Source organism: Triturus cristatus, chromosome 10 (genome assembly GCF_964204655.1).
Source record: "Triturus cristatus chromosome 10, aTriCri1.1, whole genome shotgun sequence".
NCBI classification, from domain to species: Eukaryota; Metazoa; Chordata; class Amphibia; order Caudata; family Salamandridae; genus Triturus; species Triturus cristatus.
The window spans coordinates 1,019,620,154-1,019,641,331 of NC_140593.1; the positions used below are offsets into that span (position 1 = coordinate 1,019,620,154).

At 43.2% G+C, this 21,178-nt stretch overlaps 1 protein-coding gene across 1 annotated transcript in view; it reads left to right on the forward strand.

Annotated features, from left to right (window-relative positions):
- CCZ1 (CCZ1 vacuolar protein trafficking and biogenesis associated) overlaps nucleotides 1-21,178 on the forward strand; it is a 234,580-nt gene that overhangs the window by 205,628 nt on the left and 7,774 nt on the right. The window contains exon 16 of the mRNA XM_085629015.1: nucleotides 2,119-2,246. Coding sequence (XP_085485141.1) covers nucleotides 2,119-2,246 — 128 coding nt within the window. The remainder of the gene's footprint in view (nucleotides 1-2,118; nucleotides 2,247-21,178) is intronic.

The following is a 21,178-nucleotide window of genomic DNA, read 5'->3' on the forward strand; positions in this document are numbered from 1 at the left end:
GAAAAATGTCCATTAATTTCTCATTGATAATGATGTTCAATCTGTTCTATTTCCATGACGTGATGTCGTCATGAATGACAGGAAACTAAATTGTGTTAGACAATAATTCAAACTGACGAATAATGTGAGAATCATTTCAGCAACAGTCAGTGGGTGCAACTCAGATGGGTCGCAGCATATTCACATGCTGTGCACTCTCCTGCCCATCCACTGTTGGGTCGTGAACATAATGTTTGTCTAGAAGGTGTTTCTTTCAGCGTGAGACATGAGTCAAATGACTTGTGAGCCCAAGATCCTAAAACCCACAAAGCACTTGGGGACACCTTTGATCAATTCTTCGGCTATTGGGTCTTGCAGTGTATGTTTTTCGCTCTGGGTTAAGGATACACATAATCATCATTTTGGCACAGGTAACATGGAAAACATCTTTAGGACTTCAGTAGAAACAAACTGCATGCTAAAAATGGACCACCTCCTTCCCTACAACTGCACAAAATATGGTCGTATGAGAACGACGTAGGTGGAGGGAAAGAGAGGTTGGTAATAGAGACTACCAATTACGATTTCTCTTCAGTATAACATCCACTATGCTGCAGACGCATCTGAGGTCTACAATCTTTGTTTGCACAGGAGTCACAGTGAATCTAAATGTCAGGTGTTAGTTGTTCCAGTCTAAGAGGTCATTACATTTAGACGGGAATGGGACTAATTCCTTTACTCCATGTTGGCAGGGGAGAACAATACTCAATCACTAAAAAGAGTCTGTGAAGAGGACGCTGAAGTAGATGGGGAAGATCTGTATGCAGAACTGGCCATGGTTATAGATGTGGATAAACATCACCAGAGCACATCCTAATTAGACCTCTTTATGTGCCTTTGTCGTCCTGTGAAATATGGCAAAAAAAAATGTTAAACGAAAGCTACTCCAGTGGCCCAAAGTACTCTGAAAACAAAGGATTCATTGGTAATATCAGCCTCAAAGACGCTATGTAACTTTGATGCCAGTGGTAATAGAAACTCTACAAATGCCCCAAATCAAATATTGGTCTTGAAAGGTTCATACTTCAAAATCACATAGAAAGGGGAGCAATAGGATCAAAGGGAAGAAGAGATAGTGTTTGACAGGGTCTACCACGAGCTACTTTTATCTCACTATTTTTTCTATGGTTTCCATGACTTCCCCTTAGTATCGGAGTTGGGGACACTGTGTTTAAATACCACAGGTCAGCTTGCTAGGAACCTTCACATACTCAACTAGTACCTCTATCTTCTTGACCCCGTTAAAAGAACTCCCTCAGCATTGCAGTGAGCCCACTTGTGTCATATGGCACTACACATAGGCAAGACGTGTGCCACCCAAGGGCGTGATGGAAGAGCCCCTGTGCATTTAAAAAAAAAATCACTTTGTCATCCTCACAGGAAATCTGACTAGACATTTGTCCTCTATTTCAGAGTATTATCATTGCCGTCCTAGCGTAATTTCAGAATTTCTATGTCATCCATTTACAATGAATACCAAATGGCCACTACCATACCTGTAAGTTGTAGCTTGCATGTTCCTTTTTTAAATGTTAAAATGGGAATCCAGGATGTAGAAGTAATATTGCTCCTGATTTTCTGCTTGGGAGAGTTTGTGTATGGACATTACCGCTTCAGTATTTCATAATACTGTTGAAAGGAGTTGGGGTACTGACATTGCAGAGTAACTCTTTGCTTGTGTAACCATGGACACTACTCCTGGGAATGTTGATCCCAGAGGTAAGTTGGTTCCCTGTTTTATTGAATTCCTTGGCATGTTCTATATAGATATCTCAACTTTTCTGAAGGCCTTAGTCTTTTCCTGGCTTATTGTGTATTAGGGAGTGTTTATTGTGTCATTTGCTAGAGTGTTTTTATTATAGGTATCTTAAAGTGGCTGGACAGTGACGCCAAAGTACTATTCAAAACACCCTAACAAATAAGACAATGAATAACATCTGCTTTAGTTGCCACCATTAAGAACCATTGTTAATTTGTGAATGCCTAATGTCTTTTCTACTATATCTCCCCAGAGTATAATACGTCCACTTAATACATATACATGTAAAACAAACAGATGACCAGTTGGTCTTCTTTCAGAGCCGACGAGGATGAGGAAATCATTGTGAAAGCAATGAGCGACTACTGGGTTGTGGGGAAAAAGTCGGATCAACGTGAACTGTATGTAATTTTGAATCAAAAAAATGCCAACCTGATTGAAGTAAATGGTGAGTAAATGTAGCGCTACTTTGTTCGAAGTGGTCTGTACGTGTATTTAGCATATGTCTTACTCTGTGCTGTACTAGAGAATTTGTTTTACATAATGAAGGCAGTCATGATCAGGTTACATAAGGGTTTTGTTTCTCCTCTATGCATTTCTTGTCAGCTTAAGAAAGACATCATTAATATTCAGCAGATCCATCCGAACAGGTGTTTTGAATAATTAAAAGGCAAACCTTATCTTGCTTCCTCCTGCCTCCCTTTCCCCTTTTGGTGACAATAATGGGATGCTTCAGACAGGTTTGAATCAATATCCCTGGTTACCAGATATGTTGTTATGTAACACACTGTAGTCAATAGTATGCCGCCTTGCATTGACAGGGTTGATCACCTTACAATTTAACTAACTCTGGCTATTTTTCACACATTGACCAACCTCTCTAGGATCTTTAAAACGTTTTGTCTCCCCGTGTGAGACCGTTCTAGGACATCATGACTTCTCTTAACTGACACACTTGCATTAAACGTATTTGAGGGGGAGGAGGCAATGGGCAGGGTTAAGAGACATGATATTGACCCTGGTCCTCATATAAGAGCTGGTCAGTACAAAGGAGCTGTGGCATAATTAGGATTTGGGTACTGCTCAGGATTGGCATGGTAGCAATTAGAAGCTGACCACTTTGAAATTCTTAAGCACTTTGCCCCTCCTGGGACTTCATTTTTTAAAATAGTCCTAAAGAGGGTGGTTGGGTTGAACCAGTAAGGTTAAACAAAGAAATGCACCATGGCAATGTCCTTTTAGCCTAGTGATTATGCAAGTTACATAATGTAAAAGAAGTGGCACTATTTGAATTTGAATTTTGATTTGAGTTTCTAGGAATTCATTCTGTAGTATCTTCTAAAAAAAAAAGAAAAAAAAAAGCTTTATGTTGGGACTAGTTACTCAGCAAACACAAGGAGATGATGGACGGAGCACTAAAACTTTTAAGACACTCACCCCAGTCACAGATCTGGGTTGAATTCATCATCGTTCTTTAGCTCACTTCGCCACCCCTGTTCAGACACAGCTATTTGCAAATCAATCTTGACCCTGTGCCTCATGGGAACAGTCCAGCCCGAACTGCCAAACCAGGTCTTCCCTGGACCAGAAACCTGCATTCTGGGACTGGTTTCCGGGTAACTCCCCTCATCAGCCAGGCTAGCTTGAATCCAGTGGCAAAGTGAGCAAGGGACCCAGGTCTGGGCATACCCTGCAAACTTAAGGCAAACAAAGCAAAAGCAAGGAGATGATGGATGAAGCGCTGAAACTTTTCAAACACTCACCCCAGTCACAGATCTGGGTTCAATCCATCATCGTTCTTTAGCTCACTTTGCCACCCCATTTCATACCCAGCCATATGCAAATCAGTCTTGACCCTGTGCCTCCTGGGAACAGTCAAGCCCGAACTGCCAAGCCAGGTCTTCCCTGGACCGGAAACAAGCATCCTGGGGCCGGTTTCGCGACCAGTTTAGTGTGCTAAAGAACTATGATGGATTCAACCCAGATCTGTGACTGAGGGTGAGTGTCTGAAAAGTTTCAGCGCTCCGTCCGTCATGTCCTTGTGCTTGCTTTGTTCGCTCCAAGTTGGCAGGGTATGCCCAGACGTGGGTCCCTTGCTATTGGATTAAATCTAGCCTGGCTGATGACGGGTGTTACCCCGAAACTGGTCCCAGGATGCTTGTTTCCGGTCCTGGGAAGTTTTTTTTTTTTATACGTATAGTAAGATGTCCATCGCAATGCATTGCAAGGGTGGGGGTCTGGCCACAGGGCCTGGTCTGGTATTGTCTGTTGTGCTGCCCCTGTCCAAGCTTCCTGCTCCTGCCTCGAGTTGCTGCTCTTGGCTCCTCCCCCTTGCCCTCCATCTTCCAAGTCCATACCCCTGCCCCTTGGTCCAGCCCTGTGTGGCCATTGTTCTGCCGCTGCCCTTCCCGCCGACCCTGCACAGTTAGCTTGCTGACCCACCCACCTACTCCCTATCCTCTGGTGTCTGAGTAAATGCACCAGCCCCCATGCTCTTGCCCTGCATGGTTCGATGTGCTGCCACAACTCTCCAGTTAGCTTGATGTCCCTGCCCACTCCTCCTGCCCTCCATTGCCCGATTCTATGCCTCGGGCATAGACTTGGGGAATAAGCCCTCCTGCTTAGCCTCCGTGCTTAGCTTGCTGCCCCTACCCACCTTTCACTTGCCCTCCGATGCCTGTGTTCATTCCCCTGCTCCCTCCCTTTTACCCACCATGTTCCATGGACCTACCACATGTCTACTCTGAGTGTTCTGGTGAGATGCTACTGCCCCTCCCGCTTGCCCACCATGGTCAGATGGCTGCCGACTGTCCCTGCCGCCTCCACCCTGCCTGCCATTGTCCAAGTTCCATGTGTCTCTATCCTCCATGGTCCAATTTGCTGCCACCCCTTTATGCCCTCCATGCTCTGTTGTACTGCAACTGCTCCTCCTGCCCTCCCTTTGTGGTCTGTTGTGAAGCCCCAGCCTCCTTCCCCTGTCCTCTCTTGTCTGTGTCCAGACCGTACCCCTTCCCTCTGCCATCCATGGTCCTCTGAGCATGCCCCCTCCCTCTTGCCCACCATGGCTGTTTTGCTGCCACTAACCCTCCTGCTTGCCATGCATGGCCTATTGTGCTGCCACTGTCCCTTCCACCTGTCCTGTGTGGTCCTCTTGCTACCCCCTACCCCCTCCCACCTTCCCTCCATTGTCTGTGTATATGCTATTATAGCCTCCCTGTTGCCTTCTTGGTGTGTTGTGCTCTTCCAGTACCCATCCCACCTGCCCTATATGGTCAACCCCCTTACCCCCTTGCCCTCCGTTTTCCATTTGCACACCCCTGCCTCCTCCCTCCTGCCCTTCATGGTCTGTTTTGCTGCAAGTGCCCCTCCTGTCTGTCCTGTATGGTCAGCATGCTGCCCTTGCCTCTTTCCCCTCTGTTGTTCATGTGCATGGCCCTGTCCCCTCACTATCGCTTTCCATGTTTCATTGTGCTGGACTGTCCTCCCGTTTGCCCTGTGTGGTGTATTGTGCTGCTGCAACTCCTGATGCCTGCCCTGTATGGTCAATTTAGTGCCCCCGCCCACCTCCCTCCGAAGTCCAATGTACCATAAATGTCAACATTTTGAACTTGGTAAGAGGGAGATTTCGAAAATAATCTGGGGAATCGATTTTCCCCATTGACTTACATTGAAGAAAAAGGAGATATTAGTTAGATGGCTAAAATAAAGCCCTTTTGGGCTTAAAACCATCAGGAGTCTCCTGCCTGAATCTGGTCTGTTGGTATGTATGGTTGTACTGCCACTGCCTCTCCCTTCTGCTCTGAATGGTCTGTTGTATTGGCACAGCCTCTCTTGCCTGTCCTGCATGGTTGATTTGTTGCCCCTATCCCCTTTCCCCTGCCCTACATAGTCCGTTGTGCTGCCACTGTCCCTCCTGCCTGCTCAGCGCGGTCAACTTGCTGCCTCCGCTCCCTTCTTTCTGCCCTCATTTTCTCCGAGGCCGTGCCCCTGACCTCTGTATCCCCACAGTGTTTTAATGATCAACTAGATCGCTAGCATTATATATTTATTGCAAAAGTGTGGCACATCTGAAGTCTACTCTGTGTAACTAAATCTTTAATACTTAAAGCATTTCCTTTAAAAAATTATAAAAATATGGGCATCTTTTTCCCATAGAAATTATGGTTAGTGCTTTAAAAAAATGAAATGAGGACACATTTTTTGAATCCTCAAATAGCGACAAAGCGCTTTTAAATTATTTGCTATCTTTCGCTATTTTTTATATCCAGTTGATCACTTGATTATTTGCTGCACTTAGGTGAGGGGATGTGGTGTTACGACCAAAGCTGCCAACTTTGCAACTGAGCAAACAGGTTTAAGTTTCGGTGTTGGTTCAACATCCTGTGATTCTGGGCAAAACCCTTGATCTCCCTATACCTAAAACCAAAATTAATGTGTCCTTTTGTAATGTAGCTGATGCTCATGTATAGCACTCCAATACCTTAGGGTAATGTTTGTGCTATATAAGACTGCAAAAACAAATTAAAACGTAAGCGTTTGGACACTTCTATCAATGGGCTAAACCTGGGTTGCATTTGGGTGATATTTGTGCTACATTTGGGCCCTTTTTTCTCTTTGTGCCACCATGGGAGACTTTTTTGTTTTGAAACTCCCCAATTTCCTCATTTACTGCAGTGTTCTCAGTAGAAAATGCTTTCAGTTTTCCACTTCGATTCCATCAAAATTGCGTTTTGGCATAAATTCAATATGTTAGCATTCTAGTTGCTCATTAGAACACTGTGATAACGCTGCTGATCACCAGGGATTTAACTGGCAGTCTCCTGCTGGTGAAAGTACATGTTTCAGTCTGCATGTTTTAATTAAGTGGAAGAGATAGACATTTGAGAACTCATTTAAAATGTGTCCTAATTGCTTTCTACAGCACTAACCATAATTTCTATGGCAAAATGAACCCCCTCATTTTGTTTCTTTCTAAATAAAACGTTTTCAGTTTTACCAGTTTGATTCAATCAAGATGGGTTCAGGTGTGCTACACTTTTGTCATAAGTTAAATTGTTTGCGCTCTAGGAGCTGCAGTAGTACATAGGGGAATCAAGTGACAGGCTGCCCATGATGGAAGTACATGTTTTACTCCATATGTCAGACTTTATTCTCACATGGCTGAGAAAGGTAGTGTTATTTTACAGAAAATATGCTTCCATTTTAGCTTCTAGAGCACCTTCCAAAACCTCTATGAGAAAATCATGAGAAAACAGCTTTTCTCAAACATGATTCATGAAATCCCAGCATGTCGGCATTCTTCACAGCGTAAAATCACCTTAGAACACACCACAAGTCCGGGGAGGCAAGATGGCGGTCGTGTGAGACCGTGGTGCAGCCTGGCCGGTGCTTATGGAGGAAAATTGAGGAAATTTGAGCCTAGCTAAGGGCGAAGATGGAGCCTAAATGCAATCGCTGATGGTGGTCTGCCGATTTTGCGGGGGATATTGGGCTGAAAGTTGTGCTGAGACGTGCCGAACCGAGTCGAGCCAAGCTGAATTGAACTCCTACAGTATACCAATGTAAAATGTTCGATGGGGAGATAGCCGCTAAAGATAAGACACACAGCCGAATTTCAACACTGGCTACGGTGATCGGCTTCTCAATAATCCGTTATCTCTGTGCTATTGGTCAGAACTATAGGAAATGCTGCCAAACTCACCAGGGTGCCGCTTTGACGCAGGTGTACAACGAGATGGCGCCGAAGAACGCGGCTGCTGCTGCGGCGGCTGCAACGAGAGCAAGAGAAGCCAGGGCGGCAAGACAGGCTACCCGGGTTGTGGATGCATCAGCAGGAGCGCCGTGTGTCGCGACGGGAGCAGCAGAGAAGGCTCTCTCTAGAGCCCCAAATGAAAATCAGTCTTCCCGGAAGAGTGGCCAAAGCACTCCCTCTGTGGTGGAGCTCCTTCGCGGAGGCTCAACGCGTCCTCTTCCGGGTCGGGGCGGGAGGAGCCAGCCGAGTCTACCAGGATCTCAGAGTGCACCTGCTTCTCAGGCTACAGATACTGCAACGCTGGTCGCTGTGGTCAGCGAGCCCCAGTCTGGAAGTACACGGGGCCAAGATGGTGTAATGACAGAAGGGATCTCTCCCCAGGTAAGAGGCAGCGGCCCCAAAGACCTAATAAATGGGATTGGACTCAATTTTCAGGCTCAGGGTATGGCTGAACAGAAAGATATTGAAAACTCTCTTACAGTGTCTAATACCGATCCTGTTCTATATAATCACCTACCAGCAGCCTCTATTTCCCTCGAGAGCTCTGAAATCCAAGTGAGTAATTTGGCACCCCCTTTGGATGGAGCTCAGTCTGCCGAACTTAACCCTGAAAATCTTAGTGAAGACGATCCTGATCCTGATAAGGATAGAGATAAAGATAGAGATCCTAGTGATTTCTATTCATTCTCAGATGAACTAGGCTGGTCAACTGACACTAATACCGACACAGCGTCCCACTCGAGCGAATCTAGTGAAGCAGGCAGCACCATCAGAGCAAAAACAGCCCGGAAAAGGTCGCTCAAGTATAGAAAAGGCCATCGCGAGTCGGCAGATTTGACTTGGGATTATGCACCTACTAGTAATCTACTTCCAGTGGTCACTCCTTCACAAACATATGGGCCAACACCTGCTCAGCATCAGGAGCCTGGTAATCCTAAAGACACAACAGCACCAACGTTGGAAACTGTACTACTTGCTATAGCCGCACACAGGGAAGAGACATCCCTTGATGGTCGCAAAGCTCAAGCAGAGCTACGTAAGGTGCAGGGGGTGGTTCGTAAACTGTCAAGAAAAATTGGCTCTTTCAATGACAGAATGACTGAAATGGAATCTAGAGTGCTGGTGAACGAGTCAGAGACAGTCCTAAACCACGAAAAGATTGACACGCATGAAAAAGAACTTTCTGATATGATGTGGAAGCTCGAGGACATGGAAAATCGGATGCGTCGAAGCAATCTGCGTGTTTTGGGTATTCCTGAAGGATCGGAAGGGGGGGATGCTCGCTCTTTTATGATTAAAGTATTTCAAGACTCTCTCCCAGAACTATCATCGTGGAATTGGGAGGTGGAGGTCCAGCGGGCACATCGCGTGCCCTTGACGATGAAAAAGATACCTAAATCAGGAGAATATCCAAGGGCTATCTTGGTATATTTCGGTAATTTTCTCTTGAGACAGGCAGTCTGGGAAAAAGCGAGACCTGAGGCAAAAAAAACAAGCGGCCTATAACCTACTTTGTGCGCCCTGACTTCTGTCATACAACGGTTGAACGGAGGTGGCGTTTACGCCAACTCATTAAACCGCTCCAAGACAAGAAGCGTCTGGTTTTTTTGAACAACCCAGCCTGTCTAAAGGTTATTAATGGGGATCAGACAAAATTTTTTACCTCTGAAATCAAGGCCAAGGAGTACCTAGACAGCCTTTAGGGATCTTTCTCTTCTTTCCTATATAAAATGAGAGAGCCATGGGGGGAAAAAAAAAAGGGGGGAAGAAAGAGGGGGGGGGGGAAAAAGGGGAAGAAAAAAAAAAGTATAATGATTAATGGAATTAAAATTAAACAAATACATTTGAGAAGACATTGGAGCATCGGTCAGGGACTGCACGTCCATTGCTACAGACTCTAATGGAGTCTAATTGCCTCAAACATGGGAAGCTTGGGAGGGGGGTGGGTTGGATGAGGGGAGGGGGTGTCAGGGGCAGGGGGAAGGATAGGGGGAAGAAAGCATATAAAAATGGCAACCGCAAGGCTGGGAAAGTAAGTAGAACTGATAATGGCAAAGGAGAAGGAATTCATGAGACTGATGCTGAGTCTGAGTCTGATCACGGGGTTAAATCCGAGTCAAGAAGAAATACAGTAGAATATGGCTAGGCTAAAGTTGTGCTCCTGGAATATAGCAGGACTTAATGACAGCGGAAAGAGGGATCAAATGTTTGGAATGATCATTCAAAACTCTTTTGATATATTATTTCTCCAAGAGACTCATATACCATGGGCAGAAAGAGATGTACTGAGAATCCCCGGGTATAATTTATTGGTGAGTACCACCCACACCGATAAAACACGAGGTGTAGCCATTTTGGCTAAATCCTTTTTGGGACAGCCTACACGGAAGGCAGCTGATCCTTTGGGTAGGTGGGCGATTGCCGATCTCAAAATCGGGATTACTATATGTTCTGTTTATGCATCTAATTTGGACGACCCCTCTATTTTTATCGATCTTGAAATGGAGTTAGCATCATGGCCGCATACATTAATATTCTGTGGGGATTTTAACATATCACTGAAGCAAAAGGGGCAAGTACACAATCAAGACCAATCCAAATATATTGGTCGTAAACCAAAGGTATACAGAGCCATCACACAACTTAAAGAAAGCCTGGGTTTGGCTGATGTTTGGGATACAAAAAATTATCATGATCCGGGATATACGTATTTCTCCTATCCGCACAATAAATATGTGCGTATTGATTACATCTGGACGACTATTAACTTTGTCAATAAGACACAAATAAATAAACTACCAAAGACTATCTCGGATCACAATCCCTTAGTACTCACACTTAGTATTGATAATTTTTTAAGACCTCGGTCAAGCTGGTCCTTTGATAGAAAACTCTTAGTTAACAACGAGTATTTAGAATATATTAGGTTATGGGCACAGGGATTTATTGATTGTAACCGCTATAGTGCCTCTCGAGATATGGTCTGGGATTGTTTCAAGGCTTCACTTCGTGGCGAAACAATAAGCTTCGTGGCCAGACAGAGGAAGGAACTCGCCAGGGCCTACGAATTGCAACTTCTGGAACTAGCTGGAATAGAGGAGAAGCACACTGATATAATAACGCAAGGTGGCGATGGAGGGCCAACTCTCAGAAAGATGCTGATTTTGAAAATGAAGATAAATAGTAGGCTATCTCAGAGAGCGGCCGAGACCTATCAATCTCACCGAAATAAGATCTATGAGGCAGGTGAGAAAGTCGGTAGACAACTGGCGCTCCGTACTCGCCAAAAACAATCCCTTAGTTTAATCACTAACATTAAGGCTGATGGTCGAGAATATACAACACCCGAGACTATCGTGGAGGTCTTTAGAAAATACTATCAAAAGCTATATCAAAATGAGGACAATTTAGAACCGGTTATAATCAGAGATGAACTTGCCAGGTGGGCCAGTGAGCAGGATACTAATTCTGGAATTGGGACCATTTCTAGACAAGACCTAGAAAGAGATATAACACAGTTGGAGGTACAAACGGCTCTTACAGAGCTTTCTTCAGGTAAAGCGGCTGGCCCGGACAAGATACCGTTGGAGCTGTATAAAATTTTGGGTAATATTATAACACCGTTATTACTTGATCTTTTTATAGGTATTCAAGCCCGTGGCTCTCCTCCAAGATCTTGGATGGAAACGAATATAGTGATCTTTCCAAAGAAAGATAAGCCTTCTGATCTAACTTCATCCTACCGCCCAATATCTCTTATAAATTCTGACTCGAAGCTCTATTCCAAGATTCTAGCTAATCGTCTCAGGGGGATCGTCGAGCGTCTGGTCTCCCCGTGGCAGCACGGATTCATCCCGGGCAAGGGCACCACGGATCATACCCGTCGTGCTATTGCTCTGTTTGACGCCGTGGGGGATCAGATGTCGATGATCCTTCTGGATGCTGAAAAAGCTTTGATAGGGTGTCGTGGGAGTTCTTGTGGGCGGTTCTTGAGCAAAATAACATCGGTCCGCGCTTTTTGAAGTCTATCACGGCCATGTACTCCACACCTAAGGCGAGGGTTCTTACTATGGGTCTGGAATCTAGCCTCTTTGATATATCTCGCGGAACTCCCCGATTCTCTTCGCCCTATATATAAATCCCCTAATTCTAAAACTTGCTATGGCAGCAACAATTAAACCGGTTACAGTAAGTTCATTCGACACCAAAATTCTAGCCTATGCAGATGACGTGGCAGTAATAACATCTCATCCCACTGATGCAATCCATGAAATAGAACGAATTACACAACTCTTTGGTCGGATCTCTGGATACTCTCTAAATCGAGATAAAACAATGGTTTTATGCACCCGCAATGCTCAATTTGTAGATACAAGAAGGGTCGAAAGTGCAGTATATCTGGGAGTTCGCATATCTCCCAAGATTGAGGAAATTATTAAAATAAACTACGATCCTCTACTTCAAAAAATTAAGAACGATCTTAAAAGGGTAGATGGATTGCATCTCTCAATTATTGGAAGAGGGAATTTCCTTAAAATGAATATTTTACCCAGGGTCTTATATTTGTTCCGTGCGATTCCACTGTTAGTGGATGATAAAATTATTAAGGCCCTGGAATCCCAGATGGTTAAGTTCGTTTGGGGTTACGGAAAGATAAGGAGATCTATCCGATACCTCTCTCTGCCAGCTATAAGAGGGGGTCTGTCAATCCCCAATCTGGGATTTTACCTGTGGGCAACCATGATTCAACAGATGACTGTATTATTCTTTGTTAAAACACCTGAAAAAGTTGTAAGGGATAAGTATATACCTTCTATTTACGAATTGGTTATTGGGGATAAGGCTAATGGCCTCTTGGCAAAGCAACTGGAACCCTCATATTACAAGAAAGTTAAGTTCAAGATATTATCCAGTGCCTGGGCAATCTGGAGGAAAGCTATGAGGCATCTAAATATTCCTAAATACAATAAATATACCTCGCTATGGCACTCTACAATACTACCAGTAGAAATGTATGATAATATATCTAGAAGATGGGAATACTCGGGAGTATTAACGATAGGTGATTTTTTTATTGCCTAGGAATGGGAATAGATTTCAAACTCTACTGAGTAAATTCTCAATCCCAGATAATGGGGTATTTAAATTTATTCAGACCAACACGATCTTGAACTTAAAAAGAGCTGAGTATTCCCTGGATAATATTTCTTTATTGGATCGTATGGCCATATGCACGACCAGGATTGGGACTATATATGATATTCTAATTGAAAGCCAACGGGATGATCTTGAATATAGGGAAGAGAGGTGGTCAAACAAATTAAACAACCCTAATGTGGATATTTATATGTCTCTGGCTCTTGCAATGAAGGTGTTTGTTGCTTCTAATATGAAAGCTCAGCTCTATAAGACCATATTTGATCTGTACTTTACACCTGCCAAACTTCACTCTTGGGGGAAGAGAGCAACCTCTGAATGTCCGAGATGTGGTAAAATCGGAGCACACCTACTACATATGCTTTATGAGTGCGACAAACTTATTGAGCTGAGAGGTATGATAGCAAGCTTCTGGCAGGAAGTGTTTGGGCACTCGGTAGCTGAATCCCCCACACTATACATCTTGGGCTATGATAATACACTGAAACACACTAAGGAGGAGGAAACATGTCTTTTCTTGGGTACGGCGGTCTATAGGATAATCCTTACAGCTCGCTGGAAGGATATCGATGCCCCTTCCTTTCAGGTATGGCTAGGTCGGTTGTTGGGCATGTACAATCAAGAAAGTGCAATTTTTGCTTGCAAAGGAAAGACGGCTAGGGCCTTGGGTAACAAGATATGGAAACCAATTGAGATGTGGACCAACAATAATAGATCTGTATAAATGAACCAGCGGTAACCCTCTTGAATTATGTTTACTGAATATTTAATGAATCACTCTCTTGAATCCTTCGATATTCTGTTTTATAATTTCTGATCCGTGATCATTACTAATGATGTATGATTTATGTTGTATGATTTTACAATTGGATGGAATTTCAATGTAATGCCTACGGTTGCAATAAATATATAATAATAAAAAAAAAAAAAGAACACACCACAAGTCCTAAAATTAGCATGGTATCTGCAACAAATGATTTATATTGTAACTAAAATCTATTTTCACCTTTTTTACATGCTGCTTTTTGTGACCCTCAAAACTGGCCATTCACTACAATGCATTTCAATGAGGTCCCTGTCCTAGAGTCCTGTAACGGCTGCCACTGCTTGTTGCCCAGGTTGTGGTCAGCCAATAAGGGGTCTTGGCATGCTCACTCTGCCCCTTACATATTTTTTTTTATTCATTTACAGGACACAGGGAACCGGTCCCTGAGTCTTGTAATGACTGCCAAAACATATTATTCAGGTTGAAACCAACTAATCAGGATTGACTAGTCCCTGATAAATTTGCCAGTCGGGGCATATCTGGACACCAACTGTCCAGATATCTATGCATTTTGGATATTTGGATATTTGGATAGGTATTTATAGAGCGCAAACGTTCGCTCCGGAAGGAGCATCATGGCGCTGACAAACCAATGACCAAATCACAAAGAAGGTAGTGGGGGGCTAGATGGCTGCTGAACAGATTTATATCAAATCAGAAAAAGTACCATTTGCTGACCAATATCTAGTTTCCTGTCAAATTTGGTGTAACTCCTTTCAGCACTTTTTGCTATAGCCCTGTTTAAAGAAGTCTATGGAAAATGCGTTGGGATTTTGCGTTTTGGGATATCCCCCCCCTTTTTCTCGGCTCCCGTTTGACTGATCACCCCAAAACCTTCCATGCACAAACTAGTCAAAGTTGCATCGTTTTGAAAAGTTTAGTGGTAATTCGTCAAATGATGCCAGTTATTAGCAACACAAAAAGTGCGTTTCCTAACAGCTGACCTAACTATAACTACCCAGTGGCAACCAGCACTGGGTAATACATATATATGTGTGTGTTTAAGTGTAGTTCTATATATAGATAGATAGATAGATATCCATTCGAAACTGCTCTCACAATGAAGATGCCACACACGACGTGTATTTCCTCTCGTTTATTTAGCAGGCAGCAGCCAAACAATTTATGCCTTCCCAGCGTAATGTCTTCAAAGCCTTGTGCCAAATGCGTTTCTGGGACCATTTTCCCTTGATCACTGACTGACTTTGGGGAAAAAGAAACAGCTGCATTGCATCTTGCATTCGCAATTAAAATTCATAGTCCCGCCCTAAGGGGCTTATGCATCCAGTGCATCTTGGTTCATGTAGTTTGAGTATCTTTTCCATCGTGGTTGCGGCTGTAACTTGAACTTCCAACAATACTTTTCCTCGGGTCGCGTGTTCTTGGCAAAACTGCTTGGCTGCTAAACTTGTGCCTAACCGAATGGGACACGCCGTTCCATGTGGTGCTCTGCTCTCAAAGCAACCGGACCTACACTGTCAGCAGAGGGGCATCTTCGTTACCGGAGCGGGCCACTACACATCCATTCGAAACTACTCTCACAATGAAGATGCCACACACGGCGTGTATTTCCTCTTGTTTATTCAGCAGGCAGCAGCCAAACAATTCATGCCTTCCCAGCGTAATATCTTCAAAGCCTTGTGCCAAACGCGTTTCTGGAACCATTTTCCCTTGATCACTGGCTGGCTTTGGGGGAAAAGAAACAGCTGCATATATATAATCTGTATAGAAAACAGGATCTTCTTATTTCCATCTGGAATCACCTATCTTAATATACAAATACATGTTGCAGCAGCCAATATTAATTTGCATCAGTTATTTATTATTTACATTAATGCATTAATGTCAAAAATTGCTACTCGTTATAAACCTTAATATGGTTACACTTAATGTATATGATCGTGACATATTAAGATCAATTTACTTATATTGGTCTGATAGTTCTGTACTTGGATATTAAAAAAACGTGAGTTCTGTTCATTCAAAAGTCCTTTTCTATTGCTACACTTCATCTTTATATGCTGTCTGAGGTTGCTTTTCCTCCAAACCAGTGCCATAATTTGTCTTTGGTACTCTTGGAAATAAGTAAATCAGTTGAAAACTATCCTCTTAAGTTGCGTTTATTGCTTTAGTGGATTTTGCTAATGTGATGAACAGCAATGCTTGTTTATTGTTAATTGCAGCACAACATTCTCATTCTGTACCACTTTCTGTAAGTGAGTACACATTTGTTTATTAAAGTAATTGAATTGTATTGTTGGAGGTGCATTGTTTATAAGGGTAAAATAGCACCTTGTTTTAAAAAAATGGTTTCTTGTACTTAATCCGCACATTTTAGTATTTTATTTTAATTAAGCAAGTAAATTAAGCTGACGGGAGTTTCGCTCAACATGTCTTTTTGTTTGATAATTTCAACCATGTCTTTGAAACTGTCATGTTAATGGGACCTCCACTTAAAGTCATTTTAATCCCTTAAGGTGAGTCTGGTTTGAACTATCCTGCTGGGCCAAGTTAATAACTTTGCTGGCCAGCAGGCAGATCAAAGCCACTACCGAACATGAACAATAGGGCTCATTAGCCCATTCATGTAGGATTAGCCTTCTCCTGGTAGAAGAGGAAGACTGGGGAGAACTCTGCACAGGATGTATGATTTATGTTGTATGATTTTACAATTGGATGGAATTTCAATGTAATGCCTACGGTTGCAATAAATATATAATAATAAAAAAAAAAAAAGAACACACCACAAGTCCTAAAATTAGCATGGTATCTGCAACAAATGATTTATATTGTAACTAAAATCTATTTTCACCTTTTTTACATGCTGCTTTTTGTGACCCTCAAAACTGGCCATTCACTACAATGCATTTCAATGAGGTCCCTGTCCTAGAGTCCTGTAACGGCTGCCACTGCTTGTTGCCCAGGTTGTGGTCAGCCAATAAGGGGTCTTGGCATGCTCACTCTGCCCCTTACATATTTTTTTTTATTCATTTACAGGACACAGGGAACCGGTCCCTGAGTCTTGTAATGACTGCCAAAACATATTATTCAGGTTGAAACCAACTAATCAGGATTGACTAGTCCCTGATAAATTTGCCAGTCGGGGCATATCTGGACACCAACTGTCCAGATATCTATGCATTTTGGATATTTGGATATTTGGATATTTGGATAGGTATTTATAGAGCGCAAACGTTCGCTCCGGAAGGAGCATCATGGCGCTGACAAACCAATGACCAAATCACAAAGAAGGTAGTGGGGGGCTAGATGGCTGCTGAACAGATTTATATCAAATCAGAAAAAGTACCATTTGCTGACCAATATCTAGTTTCCTGTCAAATTTGGTGTAACTCCTTTCAGCACTTTTTGCTATAGCCCTGTTTAAAGAAGTCTATGGAAAATGCGTTGGGATTTTGCGTTTTGGGATATCCCCCCCCTTTTTCTCGGCTCCCGTTTGACTGATCACCCCAAAACCTTCCATGCACAAACTAGTCAAAGTTGCATCGTTTTGAAAAGTTTAGTGGTAATTCGTCAAATGATGCCAGTTATTAGCAACACAAAAAGTGCGTTTCCTAACAGCTGACCTAACTATAACTACCCAGTGGCAACCAGCACTGGGTAATACATATATATGTGTGTGTTTAAGTGTAGTTCTATATATAGATAGATAGATAGATATCCATTCGAAACTGCTCTCACAATGAAGATGCCACACACGACGTGTATTTCCTCTCGTTTATTTAGCAGGCAGCAGCCAAACAATTTATGCCTTCCCAGCGTAATGTCTTCAAAGCCTTGTGCCAAATGCGTTTCTGGGACCATTTTCCCTTGATCACTGACTGACTTTGGGGAAAAAGAAACAGCTGCATTGCATCTTGCATTCGCAATTAAAATTCATAGTCCCGCCCTAAGGGGCTTATGCATCCAGTGCATCTTGGTTCATGTAGTTTGAGTATCTTTTCCATCGTGGTTGCGGCTGTAACTTGAACTTCCAACAATACTTTTCCTCGGGTCGCGTGTTCTTGGCAAAACTGCTTGGCTGCTAAACTTGTGCCTAACCGAATGGGACACGCCGTTCCATGTGGTGCTCTGCTCTCAAAGCAACCGGACCTACACTGTCAGCAGAGGGGCATCTTCGTTACCGGAGCGGGCCACTACACATCCATTCGAAACTACTCTCACAATGAAGATGCCACACACGGCGTGTATTTCCTCTTGTTTATTCAGCAGGCAGCAGCCAAACAATTCATGCCTTCCCAGCGTAATATCTTCAAAGCCTTGTGCCAAACGCGTTTCTGGAACCATTTTCCCTTGATCACTGGCTGGCTTTGGGGGAAAAGAAACAGCTGCATATATATAATCTGTATAGAAAACAGGATCTTCTTATTTCCATCTGGAATCACCTATCTTAATATACAAATACATGTTGCAGCAGCCAATATTAATTTGCATCAGTTATTTATTATTTACATTAATGCATTAATGTCAAAAATTGCTACTCGTTATAAACCTTAATATGGTTACACTTAATGTATATGATCGTGACATATTAAGATCAATTTACTTATATTGGTCTGATAGTTCTGTACTTGGATATTAAAAAAACGTGAGTTCTGTTCATTCAAAAGTCCTTTTCTATTGCTACACTTCATCTTTATATGCTGTCTGAGGTTGCTTTTCCTCCAAACCAGTGCCATAATTTGTCTTTGGTACTCTTGGAAATAAGTAAATCAGTTGAAAACTATCCTCTTAAGTTGCGTTTATTGCTTTAGTGGATTTTGCTAATGTGATGAACAGCAATGCTTGTTTATTGTTAATTGCAGCACAACATTCTCATTCTGTACCACTTTCTGTAAGTGAGTACACATTTGTTTATTAAAGTAATTGAATTGTATTGTTGGAGGTGCATTGTTTATAAGGGTAAAATAGCACCTTGTTTTAAAAAAATGGTTTCTTGTACTTAATCCGCACATTTTAGTATTTTATTTTAATTAAGCAAGTAAATTAAGCTGACGGGAGTTTCGCTCAACATGTCTTTTTGTTTGATAATTTCAACCATGTCTTTGAAACTGTCATGTTAATGGGACCTCCACTTAAAGTCATTTTAATCCCTTAAGGTGAGTCTGGTTTGAACTATCCTGCTGGGCCAAGTTAATAACTTTGCTGGCCAGCAGGCAGATCAAAGCCACTACCGAACATGAACAATAGGGCTCATTAGCCCATTCATGTAGGATTAGCCTTCTCCTGGTAGAAGAGGAAGACTGGGGAGAACTCTGCACAGGACAATTAGATTATATCCTACTGGTAAGCCTGGACATGTGCTCCACACAGGGACAAAGGCAGACCTTTAGCACAAGCTATACCTTGGGCTCTCTGTGAAATCTTGAAGTGAAGGATCCAGTTTTAAAGTGTCCGCTGCAGAGCCAAGACCTATAGCGAGCTCTTGCAGACAACAACTTTGATTAATCCATCTTGAAACCATCCTGATGTACAAGAGGTTGAATCAACCTGTGGGCTGCTCCTATGAAGTGTCTGTGAGTGGTAGAGCGATACTGTGGCTACTCTTGATTAGGCATTTATTCCCACCTTCTGGACATCTACATCTCCAGTTTTAAGTGTTGGTGAACCCCAGGCTAGAGAAGATTCCATACCTTTACTTCTTGGTGAGAGTGTGTTGGAATATGTCTCTAGGTCCTTTAGCACTGACATACCCACTCCCTCTGGGGAGCAGTAGAGTGTGGTCTTACTGGGGATCCTTAAGTCAAGGGTTCTCTCTGAATTCTAGGGGCCAGTTCTGGCTGGAGGTGCCCTAGCAAGGGGTTCCCTAGACTTCTGTGAGTCACAGTGGTGCCCTGCGTGTGGCCAATAAGCCATGTGGCCCAGCAATCTGCCAGCTGGCAAATCAAAGGCTGCTTTGAAAGGAGCAGGGTGCTACTGCTGAGAGACCGTATACCAAGGAGCTATTAAGAGTTGTAGTCCCCTGAGCTGTGTCCTCCACTCTCCTCCTTTAACAGAGGGAGAGCATTTTGAAACAAGCTCTACCAATTTACCAAATGTTTTGAGGCCAGTGTTTTCTATCCTTAGATTCCTGGTGGCTAGCGCATGCCACCTGGGGCGAGACGCTGAACATCCCGTTTAAATCTGCCCAACAGGGCCTGAGATATCCACTTTAAAACTCGCACCACCTAGGTGGCCTTTTGCAGAGCTACCGGCTGTAGCGTTGAAGGAAAACATGTCCACCGTTCAGCATTTTTTATAATACACCACTCAAATTCTCCGAACATCCGCAGGGGCGAGCAGTATAAGTGAGCACCATTATTACTTGGGGAATCATTGCGCCTATGAGAAACCAGTCCCATGTGAGAATGGTGCTCCCTATCCCTATGGGGAGGAAATTATACACCATCTTCCCTGCTGGCAGGAGAAGGGCTGTGCAGGTGCGAAGCTGGCCTGGCAGTGCATCCTTGGGCTCCAACCCAGTCCTGCAATCCATGCAGTGGTTACCCATATGTGGAGTGGGGACACCCATTTAAAAAAGAAAATGGAAAACATGGCAAATGGACATAAAAAAGCCCACAAAGCAAGAGAAAGGGAAATTTGTGGCAGCCTGCGCCTATTATCAGGGTTGCCCCGGGGCAGTAGAGCGACGGATAAGCTCATATAGCAGGCTGAAAAATGTGCGTTATCTGTTTTTTGGTGCCCGAGGAGAGTGGGGCATCACTAGAGGAGCTTCTTTTGTGTCTGGTGGGGGCTGCCAGGAAAGCGACAGGCCCCACTGAATAACCTTATCACTTCACCAACCTTTCCCTACATTATTTTGACAGGTGGTGACCCATCAAACACCTAACTCACCTTATGTTTTTTTGTATACAGATTATGCCCTTCTCAGTCACATAACCACTGTAACTCTGCCACACTCTTTATAGTTTTTATTTATTTGAGAATTAGAGGTGGTGGGGTGCTGGTGGTTTTAGCGATGTCCCAGGAGTTAAGCATCCACTTACCATTGGTTGGGATATGTGTGCTTAAAAGGCTTAGTTACGATTTATCACCCAATACCTCAAGGTTATTTACCCACAGCTTACACTGGTTGTTTTATTAATTTACTTAAATATACTTTATTTTACATATATTTACATTATCTGTACTAAATTCATTGAACTTGCTTGTTGTCACAGAGCAATGTATATGAGCAAGAAGTTAAAGTATTGCCTGTTAGAGCCTGGTAATGTCCCAAACCTTTCAAGTGTTTGCTAAGCGAGAAGGATTGCCGCTGTAGGTACTGCTGTGTCTCACTACATGGGTTCACAGTCTGTGGATGTCCAGCAACAACACGCTTCTAAGATGTCTTTACTGGAGCAAAGTGTGATTCTGGGAATATCCCAGCATTATCTTTATTCCAATTAAAAGACTATGCTGTACCTCCATGTAGAAGGTTTCAGAAATGCAAAATTTAAAAGGCAGTATTTGCAAATGAAGGCTCAGTGTGAGCGGACCTTCTATTCCTTACTGGTGTTAAATTATGTACATCTCACTAGAGAGCCTGAAATAGAAGACCCTGTTTGGAAATAGAAGACCCAGCTTGGGGACTGAAATGCAATAGAGGGTTTCCCGTGCAATAGGATAGCTTTACTGCCTTCCTATT